Source organism: Fistularia commersonii, chromosome 20 (genome assembly GCF_037954325.1).
Source record: "Fistularia commersonii isolate RoL2024-O1a breed Wild chromosome 20, RoL_Fcom_v1.0, whole genome shotgun sequence".
In the NCBI taxonomy this organism is placed as follows: domain Eukaryota; kingdom Metazoa; phylum Chordata; class Actinopteri; order Syngnathiformes; family Fistulariidae; genus Fistularia; species Fistularia commersonii.
Window position 1 is genome coordinate 8,850,746 of NC_141303.1, and position 17,854 is coordinate 8,868,599.

The window sequence follows — 17,854 nt, forward strand, 5'->3', positions numbered from 1 at the left end:
CCTCTTGTCTTACCAGCACCCTTTGAAGGGCCTCTAGCGTCCCTAAGAAGAGGTGCTGTAGACTCAGGTCTCCTAGTCTCCACCCTAACCACCTTGATAGGACAATACAACCAATTCATACACTCTACGCTTCCCTTCTCAGCTGCTCCTGCTCACCACCAGGCAGCAGCAGGGACGTTTGTGTGCTTGTCTGGTCATTGTTCAACGTGTCTGTGTATGTATGTGTGTGTGTGTGTGTGTATGCGCGCGCACGTGCGCACAAGCACATGAGTATGTAAGTATGCAGCCTTCCAGTCAGGAGTGTATAAACAATATTAATACACCATTACACATGTCCTCTTAAGTCACTTAAATATATGCCCAAGAATGTGCTCAAGGGGTGATTGCATATGATACACGCCACTTCACATTTATATGATTAAAAGAATATAAAGAGATAAGTTGTAAACTAATCGTTAAGTTAGGCATGATTTCTTATGTTTATATGATTGGCTGTTCCATGCCTGTTACTCAATGTACAAGTATGCTCCTTGTAGATAAAACCAGATAACAGAAATATTTAGAGTATGACACCTTAAAGTAACTGCCTCACAGTTTATGACAACTCAAAGTGATAGAAAAGTTTAACTGTTCAACTATGACTTTAAATTTCACAGAGACTTCTGCGTTTTATGTCCATCTTGAGTCAACGCATTCCTGTTTCCAAGGCATTAAAAAAGTGACAGCTGCCTAAATAAAAGTATTAAAACTGTCCCCGGCAAACACAATTTCCACACATTGTTAGGTGAAAACTGTCTTGTCCAAAGTTATCTCTCTCAAGTCATGTTAGGATCCTTTGAAAGTCACAATTTTCATAAGTGTCTGCATGGGATCTTACCTGGTATTCATCCACAGAAACCAAACATCAAGAATGAACATCGTAACAACTGGAAGTCTCTAACATAGGTAATATGCATCAGTTAGATTGGCTTTAACTAAGACATTAAACTGGTCGTCAATTATTTGACAAGCGCTACTCGTACAGCAACAGGCAACAATTTTAACGCTGGCTACATTTACATGACATGATTAACGGTCATAGGATACAGCTATATCTGCAACCTAAGGCCTGGAATTGAACAAACTTAAAGAACAAAGCAGAGAAAGGCAGTCACAGCCCTGTTTATTCACAGAGGTACAAACCTGTCAAATAATTACTTATTGACTTTTGCTTGACTGAAAATCATACACGGAAACACACACATGTAATCAGGGTGTTGCTAAAGATCGGTAAATAAACTGAGCAACAGGGGAAGTGATGAATACTAGGAAGTGTTATCCCTCTGGGGTCTTGTCATGGTTCATTAAAGCACACACACATGCACTCCAAATTACAGTATATACACTAGCAGGGTTTTCCCTGACCTTTGTACCTCTGGCTGCTACCATTTTTCCCTTGAAATTAACATTCTAGGTTCATGCCTTTGCAATAATACAGGTATATGTCACAATTTTGTCTTATTATGGTTTCAAACAAATAAAGGAAAAAATGTTTACTAAATATCTATGTTTCCTGCACTGTTTTGACTTACACAGGAAAAAAATATATCCACAATTGTATTACATAAACAACATTATAAGTGAGAGCAGACCTGGAGAAGTGTGGCTAAATAAATGTCCCAACACAAAATGAAGGTGACAAGTTCTTAAAGTGTAGGACTAGATTAAAAGAGCATTTTGCCAATTTTTATGTACCGTATTTTTCGGGCTATAAGTCACACCTTTTTTCATGGTTTGGCTGGTCCTGCGATTTATACTCAGGTGCGACTTATTGTAGCAACCATGCGGAACTGTTTAGAGGAATGTTCGGACTTCTGTGATTTCCTTATGGCTGTAAAATTTGTTTTGGGATGGGAGGGAGCAAGGGGGCAGGGTGTGCGGAGAGGGAAAAGATTAAGTTGCTTAATCGTTATAATTATTCTAATAAAGATATGGTTTGTTAACCAGCAAATCGTCATCGTTGGCCACGTCACGTTCTACACTATTAAAATATGTAATTTGGCAGGTATATTATATTCACACTGAAAGTATGCTCTAGGCTTGTGTGCCAGTGCCCAGTATTCCTATTACTCTTGTACCAGAGAGAATTTAAAATTTAAACATCAACTTATAAAGACAATTGAGAAAGACTGAACACAAATGCCCCCAAAAAGAAATCTTTGCAGATTGCAAGCTGCTAGGACTGAGATATGCAGCCTAAAACAGTAATCGAGCAGCAGACAGAAAGTCTGGAGTGAGTGAGAAACTAGTAAGGGACTGGCGAAAAGCAGAGGAGACTCTAACAGCAGTGATGAAAACCTAAAAGATAATCGCGGGCTAAAAGCTAGATAGTTACAGCTAGAAGAACAGGTTCACAAATGGATGCTTGAACAACATGCTGCCGGAGGAGGCTTTTCAACAGTGCAGTTCAATCTCCACGCCCAGGTAGTTGCCAAGGCAATGAATATAAATTACTTTGCAGAAGAACCGTCTCGGTGTTACTGCTTTATGCAACTCACCCGCAAACGGGGTCCCAAAAAAAGACACACAGAAGAGGAAGTGGCCTGGTGTACCTCCGGAGTTGGTGAAGTTGCTCAGAAGTGACAGACAGGATGAAGAATTCAATGGATTGAGTGATTTGGAGTGAGATCAATAGTTTGGTAACTTGTTATGCTGTTTATGCTATAGTTATCTGAATAACTGTTAATATGTTATGTTAACATAACTGTCACCTATTCAGCCTGCTGTTCTCTATTCTATTGTTATAACTATAACTTGCCTTTCAAAGTGAAAAATGCGACTTATCATCCAGTGTGACTCACATGTGGTTTTTTTTTTCTTCATTGTGAATTTTTTGGCTGGTGCAACTTATACTCCGGAGCAACTTATAGTCCGGAAAATATGGTAGTACTTTATCAGTAGACTGTGCTTTAGGAATTTCATCACCTTGTTCCATCACAAATCCCTTATAGAAGTGTTAAAAACATTTTTTCTAAAATTGTATTCAAGTTACATGACTCAAAAACTTGAGGAGCCAAAATAAACGAACAGCAAATAGCTTGCATCCACCCCCGGTCATGTATCATTCCCAGTTCACAAGTGGATAGGGTTTTTGACCGCTCCAGCACAGTCAGGTTGGGGGCTGGAGGAGTCACTGGGGTGAAAATTAAACAAACCATCTGGGTTTCCACAGCAGCATCAGAGAGTAAACATGAACGCTCGGGGCTAAGACAAACAGAGATATTTACAAAGTTTAGCCGCACTGGTAGGCACCAGTTACCTTTCCCGAACTAACCTAACAGGTAAAGCTTAACTTCCATAGCCAGTGATAGTCAGGCTTTAAAACATTTGTGCTGCCACTGACTAAGACAGCTCAAATTGTGTAAAATGTGCAAAAATGTATTTGGGAATGATTGGAATGATTGTAAATCACTTTTTGAGGTGCCACCAAAACAATGCAAATAAATTACAGCGTCTATTGCACATTCAGAGTTTTCAGCGTGTCTCAATCAACAACAAAGTAATTGTGCAGAAATCAAGTCCTTAAGAAATTCACAACGAAATGAGTACAGAGGATAGATGCACCTAAACAAGAAATTAAATGCTAGGTATTTGGAATCAGAGCCAGTCTCCTATTGATCCATGTGTAACTTCAGATATATTTTTATTGGTTGGTGTATGGAGATTGGTCATACCAATAGTCACATGATGAGAGAACCAGCCTAACCTTCTAACAACGTGAAACTTTCATCGCAGCAAACATCAGCAGCAAGACTATGACCTGATTGACATCTTGGGACGGACTGTTAACCACTGTATGCAATTTGACAAATTTTGTCAATCTAGACATTGCTCTTGCAATAAATCTTGCTGGTCTTTTCCTTGTCTTTTCCAAGAAAAACTTCAGCTGTCATAAAGAAATAATGATATTGTTTTCAATAGGTCCATGTGGCTCTGCTTTAACGCTGCTGAGAGCATGCAGCTGTGTGAGAACCAGACCATCCACAATTGTTTGCTGAGTAATCATATCTCAGTGAGTTCAGAGCTGACTTAACAAAATAATCAAAAGGCAAGAAAATTTTTCCAAATTTATCTGGAACAGGAATGTAAAAGATGAGCAATCAATCTGTTTCAATTCAGCAAGACATCTTTTTCTCGAGTTTTACATAACTATTTTGGGTGGGCTAATATCAAGGCTATGAAACACCTCTCACACAGAGGCCCGAGTAGCAGAAATGCATCCCAGGGTAAACTTAACCTTGATAGAAGTCTGCAAGGAGGTTCAGCTGTTGGCTGTCATGTCTTTCAGCACAGTGCCAACCAAGCACACACACTTACTACAAGGGCTGGCTTTCAAGTCAGTAATTGTCTAACAATGACATTCCATGCTCGCCTTTAACCAATGTTTCTCTCCCAGTCAGTCTGATCCCAATCTCACAACAGAATCAAATGTACAAGCACATAAATTATGGCTCTTGTTTGATCGCATTGTTTTATTTTCAATATGTAGGTTGAGAGGAATGCATAGAATTCCTATAATTTTCCATGCATTCCATCCTCCTTCCTCCAATGGTCACTTGTCTATGCTTGCCCCAGCTGGCAGAGTCTTGTTGACAGTCTTAGCTCAGTGAGATCTCTGAATTTGTGGCCAAACACTGAACATGCGAGGTTAAGCTCTATTCCCTCTCGGCAGGTTGAAAATTCTAATTGTGTGAAGATGTGTGTTGGTAGGGTTAAGCAAAACATTGGTTAGGTGGGGGTCGCTGGATTCTAGACAGAGTGGGGTAATTTGAGGAGAAAACCAAGTCACTTGATAAGCCAGATATGCAGTGTCAAATTTAAAATAATAATTGTTTACAATACTTGCAACGGAATCCACTTAGAATTTTACCTAATTTCATAACTTAGTCTAAAATGCAATTTATTTCAATGTGCTATAAGCAAATCCATATGGTTTAAGAACAGTCTGTGCTGACACCCTTATATGCACCAAGATACCAGTATATTGCTAAAGCCTTCTGCATTGAAAATTGTCATTTTTATATGAAAATATTATATTATGTGAGTCTCAAACTCATTCAGTACTGAATCTCAATTATCTCTGTTTAGGGAACACGTTAGGGAAAAGACATGAAATAGGTAACATCAAATACTTTTCAATATGCACAGCAGCATTTTTCCACCTGTGCCACACCTAGCTGTCATCAAGTCTTGTGTCTCACAAAAACACCTGTGAAAAGTTCCTACCTCGGAGCCTGAGCCCAAACTCTGCCATCTTTTATCGGAGGGCACCAAAAATGCCAAAGCAAAAAAGCAGCAGACACAAAAAAAATTAATAAGTCAGACAACCCTGCAAGCAGGGCTGACCAGGACTATCTGCACAGCAGATAATTGAACATTCCTGTCTCCCTCTCCTTTGCTCTCTGTTCTCCTCTGCCTCTGGAGCTCCTTGACCAGGGAGGGAGGAAAAGATCTGAAGAATGCAGAAACAGGGAGGGGAGGGAACGAGGGACACTGCCAATGAAAGAAATAGATTGGGGGTAGAGCACAACACGACAGGGCAAGCCAGGGGTGGAGAGTCAAAATGCATCGTGGGGTAAGGGATGAATACAGATAAACATAGAGACATTGTTCACCTCCATCCATCCTAGAATGAAGTGGCATCACAAGATGGAGGAGAAAGACAAAGCAGGCCATATCAGTCTGAAATCGACACACAGACATAACAGTGGATGCTGGAGGCGACTATGGTGATCATGATAACAGAATTTAGAGGTTTAGTGCAAAACTATTGTTAAAAAGATATGTTCACCTAAAATCATTGTTTTTGGTACAACAAAAATGGACAAAACCAAGACAACATCAAAGAAAATAGGATAGTTTTCTCAACCATGGATTTAAAAAACAAAAAGCATAAATTCAGTAAAGCACAAACAAAACTGATTGCTTTTATGTAAACAATGGCAAGTAGCTTGCAGTCAATACTCAGTGCATACATAATGCAGTAAGTATTAATCACTAAATTTTAAAAATACCTCAACTTGTCTTATTAGAACAATTTTCCTCCTAAACAATATGGCCAGTGGCCTAAGCTGGTATCCATACTCATCAGTAAAGTTCTCCGATAAAAGCAAACCAATTTTATGAAACGTGGCACTAGAGACATTCTGAGTAGACATAAGCTGGTCACAGAATCTGTATTTATTTTACCATAACAGGAGATTCCCAATGGTTGTTACACATGACCTCAGACCAGACTATCCTCGACAAATGAGCAAAACGTAGAATCACAATTCAATCTGAGAACAGTCAGAGTTGTAGTAGAGATAACAACTTACTCCATAATGTCAATGTGTCTGGCATATGTTTCTGTGTTTAATAATCTTTTTAAGTTAAACAAAGCATCCAGGTGATTCAATTCATTTCTGTGGCCACAGTCCTCTCAATATTACACAACGCTTACAGGAAAACTCATACATTAACAGGGACTTTTTCCCCCTGTTATCCACTATTCATTGATCTTTATTTTAGGCCTAATCCATCAAACGTAACACAGTTGTGATTGACCAATTCTTCATGAAACCAGTAGGAATCCAACAGGATTGGATGGATTCAACAAGCTGTCTCATGGTTTTTCACATCAATTATTTTTCCATCTGTGTTTCATCCATGCACACCTGCAAATCTGTCAGTCTCTATAGTATTTGAGCTTTTCAATCAAATTGAGATAATTTGTTATTTAATACAGTTTATAAAAAATTTTGCTGAAACATATGGATACTGCTAACAACACTTGCTTCAAGGTTCCAACAGATGGAGCAACTTTAGAAGTCCTAAGTTTACTACCATCTATTTGGTATGGTAATGCATTGTACCCTAACACTGAATTTCAGGCTAAAAGAATATCAGCTCACAGCTTGATGCCTTGGGTGAAGCCAAAAAAAATAAAGTCAATAAGCTGTCCAAACCAGTTAGATGCTAACCATCTGTTTAGGTTAATATACCTTTGTTGCATACATGATTTCATGCAGCCCTTTCAATCACTGTGTAAATAGAGTAAACTAAATTTCTTTGAGCAAACTCTAATTTGGTCATAGGCCTATGAGAAGATGAGAGTGATAGAAGGTCTCTTCAGGAGTAAGAATTAATAATACGGCTACATTTTGCCCACTTTCTAAAGCGACAAGCGAAAGTCACGTAGTGCACAATAAACTGAGCAGTTAACTAAAAGCAAAGAACTCTGTGTTTAGATTAATTCACAATGTAACTGCAGCAAGCAAACCCTTGGGATGTAAAATATATTCTTGCTCATAAAAAGAAAGAGATCTTGATTGAAAGAGAGTCAATCATGTCTGTTATCGAAGAGAGTATATAAACTATTGAGTTTCCAGGACCATATTATACTGTAATTCTTCCTCTAGAAAGACTATAGATGTACAAATTACACTCACCTTTAGTAAGATACTTTTCAGGCTTCTTTTTCCTTTTGAAAAAGTTACGCTTTCCCCATGTCATCCACTTATTCAAATTCATGACAAACAGAAAATGGTTTTAAACATGTTTCTAAAAACAAAAGAGACGTTGCAAAAAACAAAGCCGGAACAGGAAGAAACGTTGGTGGGGGTGCTGAGAGAGCATCAGATAGTTAAGAGAGCATCAGATAACAGAAAGAGGAAGTAAAAGGTGTTAGAGCATTTATGGAGTGTGCAGGGTACGTTTTATATGGGGTGCTAGCTGGGGTGGCTTTTCTCTCATGACATCACAAGTGTGTGCACACACACACAAGGAAACTTTTGACAGGAGGGTGAGAAAATTGAGTGACAAGAGCAGAGACTGTTTAAACTTGTCAATTACTAGGTAAGTGACAGGTGACAGTGATGCATTTGCGCTCCATTGCAGAGCGCTGCAAACGACAACTGCTTCTACCATGAAAACACGTAGTGACAGCATTCGCTCTTGCATGTCACAGGGAGTGACAAGAGATAAACATGGCCCACACTGACCCAAATAGTCTAAAGCACCATGCACACTCTGGCTGTGACATACACTTGATTGGCAAATTTAACAGAGAATTCTTTGACAGAGTAAAATGATCATCTATGCATTCAAAATTGTGACATTTTTGACATTTGATGCAAGCCTGCCAGCCAGTTCAGGGAAATAGAGAGTGGGGGAAAAAGCTGAAATCAATTTGCCCACCGACATATTTAGTCATGGGGGGACATCTGAACAAACAATTCTATTCCCAGAGAGACAATGAACTAGCATGACATGGAGGGAGGGGAAAGAAAGTAAAAGTTACTGTGTTTTGCTTTCTCTTTTACTTTTTTCAACAGAAAGGAAGTGGAGAAGGAAAACCAGCCCAAGCCACCCTGACCAACTTCCAATGTCTCACTGAATAAAAGTCCACTTCCTTCCACAGAGAGTCGCAGCAGTTGGTCAGGGGAATTTAATAGGTTGGGTGAGGCTGGTCTTGGCACTGACTGAAGGACTTCAGAGACCAACAAGGAATTTCCACTGAGCTGCACAAGAACGACAGAGTAAGCATACTCCTCCTCCATTCCTTCTTTGTACACTTGTCTGAGCATCCATTGCTCCAATGATTGAATGGGGGGGGGGCAGAAACTATCGCCATCTTCATCTTCTTCTTCCCCTTTCGGCTGTTCCCTTCATGTGCCGCCACAGCGAATCAACCTTTTTCATCTAACCCTATGGCATTAACACAGATGCAGCCTGATCCATCTCTTGTGCACATGATTGTTTACATAGAAGAGTCTTTAAGTGACAACTCTGATGCTTTTATTAAATCATCATTGTCCATCAATGAAAATATAAAGTTGTGATTGGGAGGAACAGCCCCCAGATCTGAACCCGTGTAGTGTTTTGTTATTGGACTTCTGTACTCATCACAGATTGTCCATAACAAACACCATGTTCAGGCATGAAGTTGTCCATATGTGTTCTTGGCACAAACACACCTGAGGCCACAGTTCTTCGATTGACCTTGTGGTCGTATTGTCGGACTTGCGGCCGGATGTCCTGGACACTCGAGTGAAAAGAGGGACGGAGCTGTCAAGTGATCACCACCTGGTGGTGAGCTGGCTCCGATGGTGGGGGAGGATGCCGGTCAGACCTAGTAGACCCAAATGTAATGTGAGGGTCTGCTCGGAACGTCTAGCACAGTCCCCTGTCAGAAGGAGTTTCAACTCCCACCTCCGGCAGAACTACAACCATGTCCCTAGGGAGGTGGGAGACATTGTTCTGTGCTTCCATTGTCGAGGTGACAGACTGGAGCTGCCGTAAGGGTGACGCGCCTGTCGGGGCAGCAACCCTCGAACCCACTGATGGACTCCAGTGGTGAGGGATGCCGTCAAACTGAAGAAGGAGTCCTATCAGGCCTGTCTGACGTGTGGAGCTCTGGAGCGGCATGCAATTTCGGTGGTTGCCAAGGTAAAAACTCGGGCGTGGGAGGAGTTAGGGGAGACCATGAGACGACTTCTGGTGGGCATCAAGGAGATTCTGGTCCACCCTCTGGCGGCTTGGGAGGGGGAAACAGTGCTCCGTCAACACTGTACAGTGGGAATGGAGCACTGTTGACCTCAACTCGAGAAGTTGTAGATTGGTGCAGGAATGCTTCTGAGACCTCCTCAACCCAATTGAAACGCCTTCCAATAATGAAGCAGCGCTGGGGGACTCTGGAGTGGACACACCTACTTCTGGAAGTTGCTGAAGCAGTCAAAAAGCTCTTCGGTAGCGGGGCTCCGGGGGTGGCTGAGGTCTGCCCTGGGTTCCTCAAGGCTCAGGATGCTGAAGGGCTCTCCTGGCTGATGCACCTCTACAGCATTGCGTGGAAGTCGGGGACAGTGCCGCTGAACTGGCAGACCAGGGTTGTGATACCCCTTTTTAAAAAGGGGGATCGGAGGGTGTGCTCCAACTACAAGGGGTCACACTCCTCAGCCTCCCTGGTAACGTCTATTCAGCTATGCTGGAGAAGAGAGTCCACCGGGTCATTGAACCATAGATCCAGGAGGAACAGTGTGGTTTTCGTTTTGGTCGTGGAACAGCGGACCAGCTCTTAAAACTAGTCAGGGTCCTCGAGGGGGCATGGGAGTTTGCCCAACCACTTTACATGTGTTTTGGAGAAGGTCTGGAGAAGGCATTTGACCGTGTCCTGCGAGCTGGACTCTCCCTTAGAGATAGGGTGAGAAGTTCTGTCAAATAGGGGGAGCTGGGAGTAGAGTTGCTGCTCCTCCACATAAAAAAGAGACAGATGAGGTGGCTCGGGCATCAGGTCAGGATGCCTCCTGGACACCTCCCGGGGTATTTCGGGCATGTCCATCTTGGAGGAGACCACGGGGAAGACCAGGGACTATGAGAGACTATGTCTCCAGACTGGCCTGGGAACATCTTGGGGTCTCCCCAGAGGAGCTGGACCATGTGGCAGGGGAGAGGGAGGTCCGGGCCTCACTGCGGCAGCTGCTGCCCCGCAACCCGACTCCAGATAAGCAGGGGAAGATGGATGGATGGATATTTCAGAGAAACTACTGGATTTATGTGGCAAATGAAAGGTTTTCTTTGTCGGGTTACAATGTGTGTTTTAAAACAGCATTTATTAAGTTGTAACATATTGAGGGTCTTTTGCAAAATGTGTTATCAGTGGTGCATAGACTCATAAGTTCCTCCCTCAATCTAAACTTTAATCTTGAATACACATTTATAACGTGCTTTCTGTCAGCCCAAAGTTACATGACAGCAATTAGTATTTTGCAGGACAGAAAGAGATAGGAGTTGATGTGCATGATGTGCCATGAGTTTCATGGCATGCTGTTGCCTGTCCCTTCCATGGTCCATGAAAAATTTGGTAAATATCAGGTATGGTGCTGATTCCAAGATGACTCAGTCTTATCAAAAGTACATTTCTCAAATTAGGATTAAGTGAATTAGAACAGGTTTTGGCAGCATACAGATAGGAACAAATCATCATGACTTTTATGGAGTTGGAATGTCAAAGTACATTAAGTACAAAATTAAGATCAACCACAATATAAAAATGAGGATATGACTCACCCTTATGTCATATGTAAACCATGGGGGAGGAGCAGTAAAATAGTGTGATTTAAGCATCAAAAATAATTCTTACGTGTATGGAGATGTGAAATGTGAGATGTGAAACACTGCAAAACTGACCATATATTCTTAGCGAAGATAAAATACGAACACAAAAACACTTGGAAACATACATTTAGAGTTAATAAAGAGTAAGTAATTAGAAATTTGTTATTGTCAAAGCAACTAATGGATGCAGAATTGAAAGCAGTGGAAGGCAATTGAAAACTGGGAATTCCAAGCCCTTGGAGCTATTTATTCAGCTAAGAAATACCACTATTGCTTTAAAGGGTTAATCTGAGCTCTCTCAGGCCTGTTTTTTTGTTTTTGTAAATCCTGTCATGCGAGAGGTCAGAAGGTAGATTGGACAACATGGATTTGTAGCACTAATGAGCCAGGAAAGGGGGCAGAGAAGGGGATTTAAACCAAGGTGGTTTGCTATAGGGAAAAAGATGCATATTTCACAGATATGATTGTTTATAAGACTTCTTTATTATTTGTTCATTATTTGAAAAAGTTTGGCTTTTGGAGAAACTGGGCAAAGTACCTGTTTGCTGTTAAAAAAAATTCAAACACATATTCACAAGGACAAAGAGGCAGACAACTGAACCCCGGGGAGATAATTTAGCCAGTGATTCCATTCCCAAACTTCCATCCAAGATTTAATGGTGCTTGCAACATCCCACTTCACAAACAGCCAGATACAATTACGGACACAAACAGACACAAACTTGTATCCTTATACTATACCTTATACTAATATATCTGTGCACATATAAACGAATATATACTCACATATACACATGCATCTGCATTCCCTACTGATATTTCCCCCTCTCAAAGTCCAATTACATTCATAAGGCCTCCAACAGATGACTAAAATCAAATACCAGAAACTAAAAAATTAAACAGTCAAGTATCTATGACTGAAAGGCAAACAGGTCTTTGTTTGAATTCATTGTGCACACAACCCATAAATGCAGACACACACCCATCATGATGTATTTGCATAACTGTGTACAGTAATGAAAGCGCTTGACAGGTTAGAAAGTTCTCCCCGTCTGAGCTTTTTGTCTAATTTCCCCACCAGATTTTTCAAATATTTGATTTTCAAACTGGTAGTCCAAGTTCCTTCCAACATGGATGCACAACATATTAACTACACTGAACTGTATAATTTAGCCAGCTGAGAGTCCAAGAGCAATATTTAGGATATTTCACATGCATCCCTGGTAGTGGGTAGCAAAGGTGTCAAATTTTCACAGAGGTCCACATCAGCATAATGGTTGCCTGCAAAGGGCCACATGTAATGGTAACAAAAAAAAGAAGTATAAATGCAACTTAATCTAACCAAATGTAATGTAAAATAAATTAACTACTCTTTAATGTTAAATAGCTCTGAATTTATTACTCATTCAAATCCAAAATATTACATATGCATTCCCATCTTTCTTGAAACAGCCTTCCATCTGCATCAACCTTTCTATTCCTGGACATTTAAGGATCATTTGTATTTCTCAACTTGTTGAAAATCGCACCGATGTGGATATACTGCGATCTAATGGCAGGATGCCGTCACTTCGCAGAAACCATGATCGGCATGAATTGTGGCAAATGTAGTTTATGGTCCATGCATGCGTTTGACTTATTTTAAGACAAACAGACCTTTTAAGAGGTCTGATTATCTTAAAACAGGGTCATATTTTCTGTAATGTTGCATGTTACACCAAATGATGATGTGTCAGCAGATGGCCTTCAGTGGGTTAAATGAGTAAAGTTAGGAAAGTAAAGTAATATTTCAAAATAAATGAATGCAAAGCTTTAGGCTGTTGTGGCTTCAACCATACCATGTGCACTCTCAAATTTATAGACATAGAAACCCATTCAAGGTTATAAAAGAAAGAAACAAAAGAAGCAGAAATCTAAAAAAAAGGCATTTCAATGGGGTAACCTTAGCTCAAATGTTTCTGTTCCCCTGCAGGGCTCTCAAGTGACTAATAAACAGAGAAAAAAATGTCAGGAGAAGGTCCATTATGGAGTAAAGGTTGTTAAACAACAGCCCTTAACACTGTTAGGGATATTTGACCTTTCACATTTGTCTACACGCTGGGCAAACCATCAGAACTTGGCCAAAGTATTTTCTTGAAAGCACTTCTTGACATTTGTTTCAGTCCATTTGGAATAACTGTGCCCCAATTTCATTTAGAGTCCAGGCTGTCGATTTCTTTCTTCTTTTACTAACTAAAGACCAAAGCCCAAAAGACATTAACTATAATATGAATTTAAACATTTGTTTTTGCGCTTAATACTGTTGGTCAGATTTAACATATAAACTTGCAAATGGTTGTTAAGTAGTTGCTAATGAAGTGGAATCTTTTGTACTACTTTTGCTACCATGCACCCTTCTTCCTCTGCCCTTTACTAAGCATTTTTCCCTCTATTCCCAGCCCATTGAGGGCTTGAATAAGAACATGACTTGTTGGAAAACATGAGCCACCTCTCGCTCTACTCAAGAGGCATTTGTGCGCATATATTTCTGTGAAACAAATGCACTATTTCAAGCTCAATGGTCACCATTAGAAGAAACAGAGAGACAATAAGACATGTAACCATTCCACACAAACCCTCATGCGCTTCGCAGGATGAGGACAGATGATGATAAATTTCTGTCAATCAGTAATCATGACCAAACAGATGAAGGAGTCTGTGTGCAAGTCTGTGCCTGTCCGCCAAGTATACCCACTGCACTGTAAATTTCTTAACTGTTCAAATACACCTTTATATTAACCAACATCACATTGATAAAAGTGTTCATTTTTACTGCTTAGCCTCAAACCAAACAGAGAAACTATCTATTCAACTATACCAACTATTCCATCTGCAAACCACACACACGAAGCTTGTCAATCATTCGAGGCAGCGAATTTCTCTCTTTCTCCCCATCTGGCTTCTTGTCACAAGTTCCCTTGCACTAGTTAGCTGCCAGGGGATCAGTACAAACTACTGTAAAATCTCAGCAACTAACAATATTTACCTTATTAACGCTTCCGAATGTGCCATTACGGTAGAAGATACAATTTATACCTTATGTGTTGTAATGAAAACATTTTTTCATGTCAACGTTCTCTAGGAAATGGGTTTCCCCTGGATTAACACATTCATATGACCCCAGGATTATGAAACATAACATTTCACTTCAACCACACTTTAGTAATCCAACTATGCTCACATATACAACAAATGTACATCTACAACTGTAAAAATAAGAGAGTTAGTCTGGAGAAACAAATGTATTCTCCTCTATATTCTAGGCGTTTTTTTTCAGTCAGCAACTAAACTACATGCTAAATTTTCCCCTCATTGCCATAAAAGAAAACATTACTTTTAGAGTTGCTAGGAAACCAGAATCTTTGTAAGAAAAGCTTTGTGGTCTGGAGACAAACGCTGTAAATTACAAACTCCATCGGCACGGTGGAATTCCTGGGCCGGAGTCTGCCAGCTTTCTGAGGGTGAGTCGAGGGGAGTGAAGGCATATGGACTACATAGGACCAACAGCAAAAGAAACTTTTGTTCATACTGCATGGTTGCTTTTAGGGGTCACTAAATGATACATCCAAGACAAAACCCATAAAAGGATGAAATAATGACAACATGACAACTACAGGCTCAATAAAAATAGACAGACTTGATACATTTTTCCAAATAACTATTTTCTGTGATGCCAGTTAACACAGAAAAGGCACTTGATTCAGCTTAGATAATGACTGAACAAAATGGAAAGGAAAAAAAGAACAAGAGTTTCCAGATGCCCCCTACCCCCTTATCAATATGTGTGTGACAAAATTTATTCCAGAATGGAAAATCTCTTGCAGGTTTTTTAGATAATTTCCTTTTCTAAATCAAATTTATTCCAGGCTATCATAAAGCATTTAACCAGCCACTTTCAAATTACAAACTCACATTCCTATTGCGCCTGATAAAAAGGTCCACAACACAAAGACAGAGTTCAGTAGATCGATGCACATAAGAAATACTAAGATTATAGACTCATATCTGAACAGTTGGACGATTTGTTGACCTAAGCCTGATATTATTTTGAGGAGGAAAAAAAAAAAAAAAAAAAAGTCTCCTTTATAATGACATTTATACTTGTGCAAAAATAAACCAGAAAATTCTTCCCAGTTCTGTGAGATCCTGGGTGCGTTTTTGATGCCAAAATTGCCCCGTTGAACCCTCCCATCAGTGAACATTACAACATAAAACTATGACCAAATAAGACTCCATAGATAATTATGAAGTTATGTACTGTATTTCTGACTCTGTGCCTATGGAGTGGAGTCTGCAAAAGGCAAACCTGTTGTCTGGAATGATCCTGTGAGAATGGGATCACAGGGTGGGTCGTTCTTAACCCAGCACCGCATTCTTGTCTTCCCTGTACTCTGCCGTCATTGGCTACCTTTGCTCTTTACTTTCTCTTTTCCTCACTAAGTCCTTACTATCAAGTAACTCTGGTTCTCCTTTTGCCTTTGTTACTCGCAAGGCTTCCATGGGAACTGAGGTTAACCATGCACAACAGCATTTTTGGCCCTGTCAGTGTTTCCTGTCAGTGCCTGTTTTTACACACGTATAACAGAATAGCCACGCTGCGGAGAAATGATTCGCGGTCAGTTTATGGTAGACCCTTCAAAGGATACACTTCTCATTGATGAGTGCCTGACAATAAGCGAAGGTCAGAACAAAAACAGTCGAGGAATCTATCAAAACATACCAGATCTCCACTTGATGATGTCATTAAACTCTTCATTGGGTCCTCCCTCTGCAAAGTCGCCACGTGACGCCATGGTAAGAAATCAATCCAAAGCGTTGATAAGTGGAATTATGTGTAAAAGTGCGGAGCGTCCTGACAAACACTCTCACAGTCCCTGCACCTGCAAAACCAGGAAATCGAATTTAATTTTCATACACACGTAGACTGGAAAGGGATCACAGTGTCATTCATTTCAACCCTATCTGCCAGACACTTCAGCTGTTGAGACCTTTTTTGGTGTCGAGTGTTCAGTGTTAGATCTGGGGTGTTCTTTAATTAAGGAGAATTCAATCTAAATATAGCTAGCTTTTACCATGAAAGGAGTTAATGACCAGTCCTTGCTTTGCTTCATGAGTTTCACTTCAGGATAGGTGATACAAGACCCAAAAATAACAACTTTCAACTCAGTGAAGAGGAAGCCTCATCAGCAGAGGACAAATAAAAGGGAATAGTCAAACTAACCATAAGCATACCTGAATGCTGGAAACCCTAAGGGGGAGATCAAACTTGAAACAGCACAAAAGTTGTAATAAGAGATGACCCTCATCCTAAACATTGATGGGGGGGAGAATGCCAAATGCGTCAGTCCATGAGGGTTTAAATAGGTCACTTTTGAAGGTAAATGAAGAAGATCATCTACAGGTCAAAAACTGCAGCACACCGGGGATACAATTAAAAAACAGGGGGAGATATTTCTTCATAAAATCCATGTCGATGACAAGGCTTTTATTATTTTTCTTCCTTTATTTCATCCTATGACCACGTTCACCTTTGACCTTTCCTGTTTCGAACCGACACAAAGAGCTTCCTTCAACACACCGCCTTCATCACATTCATACCTGGGAACGTTGGATGTTTTGGTTCCTCTCCCTCCCGAGGGGACAAGACAAGGGCAGCCTCTCAAGTCCCGACTTAGGAATCCCGACTTTCAGTACACAAATTTTCGACCTTTCAACTCTAAACTTTTGGATTTTACGTCAACAAGAGTAGAACTGGAAGCACGAGTTTCATTTACGCAATGCATTTAACGCATTCATGCGGAGCCGTTCAGATGAAATGCCCTCCCTTTCCTCATATTTTTGTGTCCTTTATTATTTCCGAGATGTGACAGCGGGATAATAAACCAGCAAGATTGTTAATAAAATGAAAAATCATCTGTTGCGTAAAAGCACCGAGATACCCAAGGGCAGGACTTCCCTTTAAAAAGCGTTGCGTTACTCTTGACAGTGGATTTTAAAGTTTAACGTCTAAAGCCCGAAGCTTCTCACACACACTCACCTCTGCTGTCACCGAGGAGTCAGGAGAAGTGCTCCCTCAAAACAAGTCCAAACTGTGGACGCGCACGGAAAGGCAGATCCACTGAAAGAATAAAAAAAGTTTCGAAAAGTTCCGCAGACGATTCAGTCTAAGTCATCTTTTGCGCGTCGGAAGCGAAGAGTTCAATGAGTGACTTATCGCGCAGCCAAGTATCCACGATGTGCCCAAAAAATGAGGAAAAGAAGGAGCTTTAAGAGACGCCTTTGTAAAATCCAAAGAAAAAAAGAATCCGGTTTTCTTGGTCTTCAAACCGCGCCGGGCTGAATCTTCGGTAGCAGAGAGACGGTTTCATTTCATGGTTACGTTTGACGGGTTTACAACCAGAAACACGGCGGCACCGCGGACTTGGGTTCGACAACTTTGCCTCTGTTACTTATTATTGGACTGTGTCTCCCTTCTGGCTGCGGCGACGTGAAGCGCGACGGAGTGCAACCGCCCCGGCACACACCGGGGACCGCGTCCTTCAGAATAAGAGCGCGATTTGGACGATCTATCTATCTATCTATCTATCTATCTATCTATCTATCTATCTATCTATCTATCTATCTATCTATCTATCTATCTATCTATCTATCTATCTATCTATCTATCTATCTATCAGGCCAC

At 40.7% G+C, this 17,854-nt stretch overlaps 1 protein-coding gene across 5 annotated transcripts in view; it reads right to left on the reverse strand.

Moving 5' to 3' along the window:
- utrn (utrophin) overlaps positions 1–17,629 on the reverse strand; it is a 176,227-nt gene extending 158,598 nt beyond the window's left edge. For all 5 annotated transcript variants that reach the window (XM_086167542.1, XM_086167540.1, XM_086167541.1 and 2 more), the window contains exons 1-2: positions 17,210–17,629; positions 15,893–16,052 (exon numbers count right to left, since the gene is read on the reverse strand). In XM_086167542.1, the coding sequence (XP_086023668.1) occupies positions 15,893–15,965 (73 nt within the window). In that variant the 5' untranslated portion in view covers positions 15,966–16,052; positions 17,210–17,629. The remainder of the gene's footprint in view (positions 1–15,892; positions 16,053–17,209) is intronic.
- Between the last annotated feature and the right edge of the window lie 225 nt (positions 17,630–17,854).